Below are 12250 nucleotides of genomic sequence, written 5' to 3'. Positions count from 1 at the left end.
GAGTGTTGCTAAGGATCATGTGTTCTCTTTGGGCAACTGGCCAATTTAGAGGGAGAAGAGGGGTTTCTTCCTCACTTTTGTGGAATATAGAAAGAATGCTTAAGGGATCAATCACTTGCGAGCAAGAAGCGGGATCATTCTCTGGCTCCCGCAATGTTCTAATTTTGGCTTCTGGTAACTTTCCCTTTACTTCTTTGAAAGCAGAGCAACAAAATGTCACTATGGTGCTAATGCTAAATTATGGGATGTACATATGACCTGACTGAAAACTATTTTTGAATAGGTACATTTCTTACTAGCTCTGCCTCGAAATTTTGTGAGATAAAAATGTAAAATATACATTTAACCCACACAAATAATTCATATGTAGTGGAGATGTCCTACAAAGTTAACTGCAATGTTAAATCCATTCATCAAATTTTTACATTTAAAAATATTAAAATCATATCCCCATCTAAGTCTCAAACATTGACAGCAGCATACAGCACTTTTCTACATGCCTATTTAATTGAATGTAAATTAATACCAACTTTAAAAATTCACCAATAACAAAATATTATAAATTCAGTTGCCTACAATTTCAACTCAGTTTCAATTCAAATTCAGTTCCACATTCCCAAGGATGCCTACAATTTCAATTTCCTTTACCATATAAATGCCCACCAATGTTGTAAGTCAAAACCCAAACGGAATTTGGAATGGCAAATGGTAGTGGAATGGCAAAAAAGGCAGGTAATAAGAGGGAGGAGAAAGCAAAGTCTCTAGATGGCTTCCCCACATTATATCTATATTTATCTTTATCTATCTATAATAAAATGTGGCTTTTTAAAAATACAGCTACTAAAAATTCAAATCAATACTCTCCAAATCCACTGCAAACCTTTCCAGCCTTACCTCCTACACTCCTCCCATGCCAACCCTTTATTCCAGGGCAAATCTATTTGCTCACTCATAGTTCTGAGTCTTTGTACATACTATTCCCTCTGTCTGGATATGCTTCTCTCCAGTCTCTGCCTTAAGAGTTCCTATTTATCCCTCGAGGTCCATCTCAAATGTCACCTCCTCTGGGAGGACTTCCCTGATATGTCTCTTCCTTCTCTTCCTCCTTCCAAAACTAGCTACTCTTTCTGTAACCACATTCCATTACCATTGTTTACTTGTATATCTCCACAATTGAACTGCTTAAAAGTTTTGTCTATTTCTCATTTATACTTCCAGGCTAGGAAAGTACCTGTGTACATATAAGACAACCAGAGATACCTAATCATAAATAAGTCAATAAATGAGCCTCCTTCTGAACACTGAAAACCAAAAAGCTTAATAAAAAGTGGCTTTGACTAAATGCAATGCAGTGTCCTGGATTAGATCCCGGAGCAGAAAAAGAACATTAATGGAAAAACTGGTGAAATTCAAATAAAGTGTGAAATTTAGTTAACATTAATGCACCAATATTAATCTCTTAGTACTGACAAATACACCACAGCTATGTAACACATCAACACTAAGGGAAATCAGGTGAACAGTATACAGGAACTCCATGCATTATTTCTGCGGCTTTCCTACAAATCTAAAATTATTCCAAAACAAAAAGCTTACTAAAAAACTTTTAAGTAGTCTAGAAAAAGTTGAAAGAACTACAAATACCAATGAGAACATGAATGTGGATTTTAACTGCAACCATAATAACAAAAATAAAAGAATAAGAAATATACTTCTCTTCTTAGAAGTAGAGAAAGGAAGGAAATTATTTTTAATAATCTGAAATGAACCAAAACATGTCAGGATTTATTAATATTGCAAAATAGTGAAAAGATTTACATCATTAAACTGAAGTAGTTCAATTTTTATTTTCAGAAATAAATAACTCAATATTGAAATAACCTGCATAGAAAAGTTAAGACTGTGCTATCATATCCCATACATCAGAACTACATTATCTACATAAATCATTATAGTATTTATATCATTACTTCAAACAGAGCCCTGTTTTGAAGTTAATGATTCCCATGTTCTAACTGCAGGAGATAGCGGGGGAAATGTTCTATTAAAGGTATCTCATTCTAAAACAATCCTTCTATAATTTATAGTAATTTGTAAAATATAACTTCCAAAGTCGTGGGCAAAATTCATTTCCACATTAGCTCAAGAGCAGTGACTAAAGAGGAGTTTTGCTGTTTCTCAACTGATTTTAAAATATTTTAAACTTAATGATTCTAAAATCATACTGGTAAGTTCCAAGATCATATCATAATACACAACACTATCCATTAAATAAAAACATAAAAACTAGGGATATCAATACATGGCTAAAACAGAAATCCAAATACAATGTAACCTTTTCGTTAGTTCTTAGAATTCAATGGAATACTATTTTAGTTTTCAAATCCAACTTGAAAGAATAAAGGAAATTTTCAGTATCTGACCCAGTGTAAATAGGTTGCACAATCAACCACTACAGGAAGATTAATTACAATATGACAAGAATCCAGCTACCTTGCCAATTTTAAAGAGGTCTGATTTAAATGGTCCCTAAATCACCAGTGTAATAAGTGTTAACACCAGGCCACATGAATAAAAGCAGGAGATACAAGAACAATTTAAATATACAAATAGTGCATATTTTAATCCTGGTGAGAGATGCCTGACATGCCAGCTGTAGATTTACATGAGCAGCTAGAAAAAATTTAGAATACGATCTACTTTTAAGTTAAGCGACAAAAACTTTTTGAGATGTAAAATACTAACATTATCCAAAAAACTAAGACTTTTGTAGGAATGTTAAAACATTTACCCATTCGAAAATTAGACTGATGACTATAGCAGCAAAATAGTAATGGAACAATGCATACAATAACATCTCAGCTAATCCTTAACAGTCTTAAATTTTAAGTATCTTCCAAGTCTAACTTAGAAATCAAAGGAAATTCATGTCTAAAGACTATATCCGGGAATTCCCTGGTGGTCCAGTGGTTAGGACTCCGTGCTTTCACTGCCGAGGGCCTGGGTTCAATCCCTGGTTGGGGAACTAAGATCCTGCAAGCCATGCGGCGCAGCCAAAAAGAAAAAAGAAGAAGAAAAAAAAAAAAGACTATACCCTCCTGAAAATTGTTTCTAAGATCACCTAGGCCATAATTCAGGTACAAGTCAAACAAATTTGGTCTTTTTGGTATCTTTTGTTTGCTTGGTTCTTACCAGATATGTTCATTTCTGTTACCACCTAATAGCAAAACATCGAAAATAGTATATTTCATTTACATACAGCATTGCACCAAAACTAGAACAATTAAACAGTGATCCTAACACAATGTTATTCAGTTCAAGCAGCCTGAATTACAGAAACGATATACATGATTACCAAGGAGGTAAAAGGATAGCCTGGATAGATAAAGGCCTAAAGATAACTCTAACTTGCTCAGCACTGATAAAGAATTGTACCAAAGTGAAGATCATTAAAATTGGTGGAGAAATCAAATACTAGAAGAACTTCTTTATATTCTCTTGAACATTTACATAAGGGTACTTTGTGAATTTATGTCTTTCAGGTTTTTAACTTCAGTTTTTAACTATCTTCCTAAACAGGTTTATTAAGTTAAACTACTTTCAATCAAACTCAAGAACAAGAGAAATAACACAAAAATAGCCCGCTTTATAACTTGCTAAAATATTCCATCTAGTTGATAATATTAACTTCACAGACAAGGGACCCCTGAGGTCAGACCTCATTGTACAGAAAAAGGAAAATGAAGCTCAGAAATTAGGACTGCTCTCCCAGTTTTCAGTCTCTGCTCTTTGCCCTACATTACATGGTATCTCCTATTTCTGAATTGAGTTACTAGTTCAAATAGATGGATTTTATTAGTGCTAGTCTACTGTATTCTGTTGACTACAAAACAAATTTTAAAACAAATTTCAGTAATCTGAACAAATTTAGTGTCCACTGCTCTAGACAATTCTTATGAGACCCACGTTTAAATTTTTTGGTCTTTACTGCTAATATTCTAGCTCTTGAATACTTAAAACATCTCTTCCTCCCCATTTCCCCCGACAAGCCCCACCCCGCAATAAAACAAAACTAAACTAAACAGGAGAAGACACAGCATGGATAACTAAAAGCTATGAGCAATCTCTTTGCCAAATGTTTTTACCTACTCCCTAACAAAAACCTCTAAGCAACGTTATTAACAAGGAGCAAAATGGTCCATTTTACCTCTTCCCTTAGCTCTGGACAATTTTCTGGTGCTCATAAAAATAATAGGGGGGAAAATTAACCGGAAAAAAGCAGGGACAATGAAACATAGACCCTGAACTGATTATATGCATTTAAGAAAATTAATTCCTGAATTAAAATCGAAGGTAATTAAAATCAGGTAACATTAACTATTCTGAGTTGGATGCATTGATAATGGAAGTTTAAAATCCTGCACCTACCTCAAGTTGAATTTAATTACATCTCCCAACCATACAAAATGACAACTTAATGTTGAGAATTAGCAGGCATGCTCTTGTGAATTAAAGAAAAACTAAAGCAATGATATGTTTAGTTCTTCAATATTTCCATCTCATTCCATTATTTTCAACTTATATTCAGTGAGTGTCTACTAGGTGGTAGGCACTGTCATCTATTAAACATTAACTTTCTAGCCATGCCTTTTAAATTGAGAACTTGACCCACCTAGTCCCTGAAAGGGTCAGCCTTATGAAACTCATGATACCCCACAGCCCTGCCATATTCCCACCACAGAAGACTAGACTGTGGTAGGCACCTGACAAGGATGGGCCAATCTGATATTCTTTCCCAGGAATCTGGAATGCGAATCCTGGGAACCTGAGTCAGATGACATGAAGTGCCTGAACTACCAGGTTAGGCAGTGTGAGAGCCAGAGGTATGAGAGTAAGTCAAAGTTGAAGACTGGGGGAAGGGGAGTAGGGGCAAAGAAGTCCCGTGAACAGAGAAAGCTGTTCTGAAGAGGTGACTTACCAACAAAGCAGAGCAAGTGACCAGTCTACTCTAGGAGAAATGGGGGGAGGGGACATGTACTACATTCCATGTGCATGCAACCTGGTTGTATTGCATTTCTTATCTATCCTTGTCTGATGCCTATGAAGGTGCCTACTGTGTCCTTTCAACAAAGCCTTCCTTGACTGGAAGAAGTATGAATTTCTATTCCTTTCAGGCAAAACACCTTAGCATTATCTTAGGTGCTGCAGCAGATATAAAGATAAGAAATACCTAGTTCTGGGCTTCCCTGGTGGCGCAGTGGTTGAGAGTCCGCCTGCCGATGCAGGGGACACGGATTCGTGCTTGGTCCGGGAAGACACCACATGCCGCGGAGCGGCTGGGCCCGTGAGCCATGGCCGCTGAGCCTGCACGTCCGGTGCCTGTGCTCCGCAACGGGAGAGGCCACAACAGTGAGAGGCCCGCGTACCGCAAAAAAAAAAAAAAAAAAAGAAAGAAATACCTAGTTCTCTTGGCCCTCAAGGACCATATATAGTGAGGAGCTGCTAAGTATACAAATAACCATAATATATGGTAAACAGTAAGCATAAACAGTACTATGAGGTTTCAAAAAGAGGGACAGATCATATCCAATTCAGAACATCAAAAAGGTTTCATGGAGGAAAGGGAACTAAAATAGAAATAATAGATGGACCTTGGGATATTTTTTAAATGTATTTACTAAGAAAAATAAAATGTCAGAATCCTAAGTCAGTCAACAACAAAAAAATTAATTTTACTGGCCCATGAAATACAAAAATCTGGTAACAACTGAGTCATAGCACTTGGCAACTGACTGGTTATATGGATGAGAGCAAGCCAGGAGTTAAAAAAACGAGTTCAGTTTTCAGTGTAGATGATTTTGAGAATGACAATGCCGGAACACAAAAGTTCACAACAGGTGGATTTGGGGGAGAGAAGTGAGGAGGGGAGGCAAGTTCTGTACTGGATATATTGACTTGAGGCAAGCGTCACTGGGGGAACTGGAGAAAGTGGAGCCATCTCAAGTACAGAAAACAGTTTTCTCAAAAATTCCAAGGAAAAAACTTTTAGAGAAAAGACGTAAAAGACTTTTCACAACGTCTAGGTTTTTTCTTTTTCTTTTTCATTCTGAATGTTCCATTTTTGCCCAGCTACTGATTTTCCTGATCCAAAGATGAAGGACTTTAAGGAGGTTAGGCAGTACCATGGAAGAAGAACTTGATGAAAAATATGGCTCTTCTCTCCAGAAAAACACATGTAACCACAAATTTCGCTAAAAATTTTAGAAAGTTCATGGATCTTCTGAAGCCCTAAGGGGTACACACACCCCAGGTTGTTTTTTTTTAAAGGCATGATGTGGAAGAAACTGCGAAAGAAGAGACAGGGTTCAGAAAAAAAGAGGAAATATCTGTAGAGACTCAACCACTCCCTTTTCATTTCCAAGCAACTAGAGGATGAAGCAGCTCAGCACCACGGGGGAGGGATAAAGTTGAGGTTCTACCTAACTTCTCTAAAAGAACAAACTACTTTTATCAGACACCACTGCTCCAAAACTAAAAGACTTTTTGTAATAGTGCAAATACATTCAATAGGCTAAAATTTTTAAAGAAACACAGTTGCAGCCCTGATTGAAAAGTTACATGTCCTGTCAAATCTACTAAGTACTAAGCACCCAACTCTATGGTCATCCCTGTACTTACTACATAATTAGCATACTCAAGCAAGATTACAATACTATAATTCCTGAAAAGGATACCACACTTTCAGACTGCAGAAGTGATGAATGCAAATAAAAGACACAAAGAATAATAAGTGCTTATAAGAAACAAACCTATTTTTGCACTGTGAATTTCTGTTTTTTATGCCAGTTTCTTTTGCCCAGGCACGAGATGCATCCCCACAAGAAATCTAATAACTGTCCAGGAATCTCAAGCCAAATAAATAGCAAACATTATAAAGAAAAGATATCATCTTATGACAATATAATAGCATATTTATCAAAGGACAGTCTGATTTTCAATAACAAGCATATTCAGCCAGTAACATGCAGATATTTAAATGTAAATAATCAAATATAAAATATAGGGTTTAAGTGAATTAGATGATTCCAATTCTCTGCATGCAACTTAATTTTTTTTTTTTTTTTGCGGTATGCAGGCCTCTCACTAATGTGGCCTCTCCCGCTGCGGAGCACAGGCTCTGGACGCGCAGGCTCAGCAGCCATGGTTCATGGACCCAGCTGCTCCGCAGCACGTGGGATCCTCCCAGACCGGGGCACGAACCCGTGTCCCCTGCATCGGCAGGCGGACTCTCAACCACTGCGCCACCAGGGAAGCCCACAACTTAATCTTTGCCATACCACTACCAGCAAAATCCTAAAGAACAAAGCATTAACTTCATTTTGTATAACAATGTTTTCTCAAGATCTGCTAAGGGGAACTATCAAGAAATGGATAGACAGAGATAGCATAGGAGTAGATCATTCAATAACTTACAAAACTAAATGATAATGTTTAATTCCTTTTACCACAAAACAGTTATATTAAAATTCCTTGAAGATCTTTGAAAAGGGTACATTAATATTTGAAAAATAATCAAATATCTGTCTGAAAGACCCTTTAAAAAAGTAGCTAAAATGATAAGTTTTCCAAACATCATTGTAATGACAGAAGTCACCACTTAGTGAACATTTATCTGCTAAGTATTTTACATACATTATCTCATTTGATCTTCTGAAATAAGCATCACATCCCCACTTTATATATGTGAAAATTAAGACTCATATGTTTAAGTTACATGCTCTGGGTGTCACAGCTAGTAAATGGAGGTGGGAATTGAATTCAGTTTTATGAGACTCCAAAAGCAGTACTCTTATGCATTATCCCAGTGATTCCCAACTTTGGTCACATAATGTCGCATGCTGAAAATGGTAATACTTGTAAAGCTTACTGAGGTAAGCTGGAGGGACTTGGTGAAAATAATACGTATTTTCTTAATATTATAAAATTATGACATGAAAAATAAAATACAAAATATTACAGATGATATTAAATACTAATTGGTATAAACCTTCCAAATCAAATATTTTCAATTGCCAAATTCAGACTTTACTGATGGAATCATATCAAAAATGTTCAAATATCATTCCAACTGCTGTAAAATTTTGAAAAGTTAATCATAAAATGATTTAAAAATCATAAAAATGATTTAAAATTTCAAAACCATAAAACATTTGCAAACAGCACACTGTATGCCTTCCTATGCACTACACTCTGGTTAGGAAGCCCTGCATAACATAATTTTGTTTTTCTGTAGAATATTATGATTAAACACTAATTTGGTATATCAAGAGCTTCTCAATAACACATCTAAAAGAAATTTAAACCAAAGGTAACCAAAGAATTATAATACTGCATTCTTCCTTAACTAATCTGAATTTCTATAGTACCTTTAATCTGTAACATTCATTTTGATATAATAATAACAATGGTGGCTAATATTCATTACACTAATATTTTGTGCCAGACTGTGTTCTACTTCACATTATAATCATATTTAATCCAGAGCAATCCTATGAAGTACCTCTGTTTTCTCCATTTTAAAGATGAGGAAACTGAGGCAGAGAGAAATTGAGTAAACAACTTTCCAAGGTTATAGTTGGTAACTGGAAATTAGAATTTGAAACTGTCTGACTTCAGAGCCCATGTTGTTAATCACTATGCTAAATTACATCCCCGCAAGGAAGGAAATACAGTAATATTTAAAGAACACCTATTATGTGCCAGGAAACCCAAAAGTAAGTAAATAGATCTCAACTTAGACCAAGTTTGATAGTTTTACAGTGATGAGGTAAAAATGACTTGCATGTACATCAAAGGAGGTATTCGACAGCAAAAAGAAAATTATTTGTATACAGTGATGGGTGTATTTTGCTTACAGAAATAGCAAGGAAAATAACTTTAATTTCATAAGTGTGTTGTTATGGTTCAAGCAAGAACATCTCTCTCTGCCACCTATTTGAATTTGTTGATTTAACTTGCTCAAGAATATAAAAAAATCTTACTTAAAACAATGAAATTGATGAAAAGTAAAAGCAAATGTTTTTACTTACTGCTTTTGAAGTTCCCTAAGTGATCATGTGTTTAATTTTGTTTTTAATTAAATGCACTATTTATAAAGTCCTGTATCACAATAGGCTAATGTCCTGAGGGGATCTCTAATGACGAATGTAAATCAAAATAACCACAGAAGATGAAAATACACCTTTACTTTCATAACTAATCAATCGAGACAATGCTAATGCCTTGAGTATTTTGGTTTATATCAAACATCTGAAAGGCCCCAAGGAGCAATGTCCAACATTAGCTGGCACATGCTGGTTAACAGTATATATTTAAGAAGCACCTACTATGTACCAGGGACCACGCTCATTCACAAATGATACTGTTATACGGAGAGTGGCAGTCTGGAATTTCAATTTTATTTCATATGTTCTGTAAGATCGGGTATTCAAACTGAAAGCTCAAGCTCCAACGCATAACTTTCCCTCTTTATCCAAAAAGCTGTTACCAGGGCTTCTGCAATCTACAAACCATCAAACATGTTAATATGAAAAGACTAGCATGGCCACCCAGAACACCCTGGAGTACAAAATAAACCCTGGGTTATGGCGGTGCATTGTGTCCTCTGGAGCTTTACACCATAAAAATTTGGCACTTCTCCTAAAGCAACTTCTTTTTCCCAAAAATCACTTGTTTTAAAAAGTAAAGTTCTATTGCTTACAGAAACCATTACTCTTATTTAGTCTTCCCTGACAGATCCCTAGAAAATACTAAAGGTGAAGAAATGTGGCTTGATCTTTTGGTAAGCTGATGCCAGGGTACTTTATGTGATTTACTGAGCCTCTAGAAACCAGTCTCTCAAAAATTCTAAAACTAACCATGCTGAGTAAAATGCATCTGACTGTACATAAAAGCTACTTAAAACAAATGTCAGGTAAAATAAAAGTAATTCCTGAAGCCAATATTAAAAAAAAAAAAAGAACAGCTCACCAGAAATCTGTCACTGTCACACCTTTTACAGTAAATATGTCCAATATTTATCTTATCCTAAGATAACTGCAGTCCCACTGCACATCATCCCTAGCAACTATTCAGCAACTCCCACTGTGTAATCTATTATCATCACATCTTATGCCACAAACCTCAAACCAGCAAGTCCTTAAATCTCCTCAGCTCACACAACCTCCCACTTTATAAAAACAAGGAAAGGAGTTATAAAACCTTAAGAGAATAAAAATAATAGAATAAGATGGATAAGTACACACAGCTTCTGCACCCAAACTCTTTTCCTTTACACCTGAGAACTTGTCATTTATCTCAACCACACATCTTCCTGCTCCTGGATAACCCAGAGTTCCTCCACCTTACCGATAGTTCAAAATGCCCACTCTCTAATAAATGACAAGATCCTATGTGACCACTCTGTCCCTGCCCCCCTCTCTATTTATATTAATTATTCAAGCCTCCTAACTCTAACCTGTCATAAAATACCACCACGCTCCAAACTCACAAGCCATTATACAAGCCCAACACACTCTCCCGTCCTCGCTACCAACTCACTCCAACCCCTCCCTTGCAAAACCTTCCCTAACATCAGCTCTTCCTTTATGAGCTTTTCCCATATTCCTAATACAGTCTCAATGTCCTACTGGACCACACTTTCAAGCTCTCTTCGCTGAACCCAATTCCAGCATGGAGGCACACCCTCTCTCCAGCCTAATTCCTACCACCCCAAAACGCCACCCCCTCATCACGCCCTCCGGCCTCAGCCACCAACCCCCCACACCCCGCCCCACGTCCGTCACGCCCTCCAGATCCTTTGGGGTCCTCTCCTCCGGACCGGCCTGACCCCCCGCCCAGGACTCCCAAGTGCCTGGGCCCTCGGGAACACCCCGCCAGCCCCGCCCCCAGCCCCTCACCGAGTAGCAGCAGCTTCACTTCTTTGGCCGCTTTCTCCCCGTCCTCCCGCAAGTTGCGGTCGATCATCTTGCTTCGCTCCACCGCCGCCTTGTCTTCGGCGCTCAAAGTGCAGCCCATGGCGGCGGAGGGAGAGGGGACCAGGCCCGGGCTCACTCACACACCGGAGACCGCGGCTGGGCCGGCGGAGACAGCGTCTACTGTTGGGCGGCGGCCCTCTCCGTCAGCTCCCTGAGCGCCCAGAGAAACCGGATATCCGGCGTTTTACGACACTTCCGGCAACGCCCGCGGCCGTTACTTCTCGGCCCTGTCTGGCTAGGGTAAAGGAGGAACAACCGGGAACGGGAGAACGAAGAGAGGAACGAGCAGGTCAAGCGGTCGTTCCGTGGTGTAGGGCTGCCCTGTCGATCTCGCCGGGCGCCGCTCGACCTTAGTCCCCTTTCACCTTTTCGGCTGCCTTATTTGGATAAGTGTGGAAAAACCAGGGACTGGCTTCTCCGGCTCAAGACACCCTCCCGAGGTCACACAGGCGGCTTCAGATTGACGTGGGGGATAGGAATTCCCAAATAAAAGGCCGCAGCCCACAAGGAAATCTCTGCTGGGAATTTCTCACTGGCCAGAAAATCCAGCTGGACTCTGGCTGTGGAGATCCGGGGCCTCTGCCCAAGTGTAGGACACTTTCTCGGCCGGAGTTGTCTCAGCCAGATCTATAGGATGAGAATTACAGAGTCTGGGCCCTGGCCACGCTCTACATCTGAAATTAGTAAGACCGACCATGCCTGGGACTTTATCTATCCCTTTCTGCTCTCTCCTCTGGCCCACCGCCTCCTGCTCTCAAAATGTACCCAGTGAACTAGAGAGTTGCCCAGCCACTACGTTGGTAAAGGGTCACTTGAAATCGCTAACGGATCTTACTTTACTTGAAAGGTAAGAGTGTAGTTTCTCCATAAAATTTCCATGCTGTCTTTCCCCAACATAAGCCAGTTTTAGCGCTCACATATCGTCCTGCGTTAAGGGCTTAGGACTTCTACCAGGTTTAGTCAACCAAAGTTCCACACCCTAAAACAACCAGTGCATCCTGTGAATCTCCTATTAAAATTACCTGTTGTACCACATGAAAAGGAAAGTTCTGGTAAAATTTGCCTCTCAGCCATAGCATCACCTGAAAGTTGATAAATCACCTATAAAAGCCCCAGACTGATAGCCTTTTTACTCATAATCCTGGATACTAAGGTGAAAGTAGCCCTAAATTACCTTTACTTCCAAATAGCCCCACAAATACTCTCACCATATA

At 38.4% G+C, this 12250-nt stretch overlaps 1 protein-coding gene across 1 annotated transcript in view; it reads right to left on the bottom strand.

Annotated features, from left to right (window-relative positions):
• GNAI3 (G protein subunit alpha i3) overlaps positions 1-11193 on the bottom strand; it is a 41065-nt gene extending 29872 nt beyond the window's left edge. Inside the window, exon 1 of the mRNA XM_079909585.1 lies at positions 10959-11193. Coding sequence (XP_079765711.1) covers positions 10959-11076 — 118 coding nt within the window. The 5' untranslated portion in view covers positions 11077-11193. The remainder of the gene's footprint in view (positions 1-10958) is intronic.
• Between the last annotated feature and the right edge of the window lie 1057 nt (positions 11194-12250).

Source organism: Stenella coeruleoalba, assembly GCF_951394435.1.
Source record: "Stenella coeruleoalba genome assembly, chromosome: 1".
NCBI classification, from domain to species: Eukaryota; Metazoa; Chordata; class Mammalia; order Artiodactyla; family Delphinidae; genus Stenella; species Stenella coeruleoalba.
The sequence above is the reverse complement of the archived record's forward strand: the minus strand, read 5'-3'. Positions and strand labels throughout refer to the sequence as shown.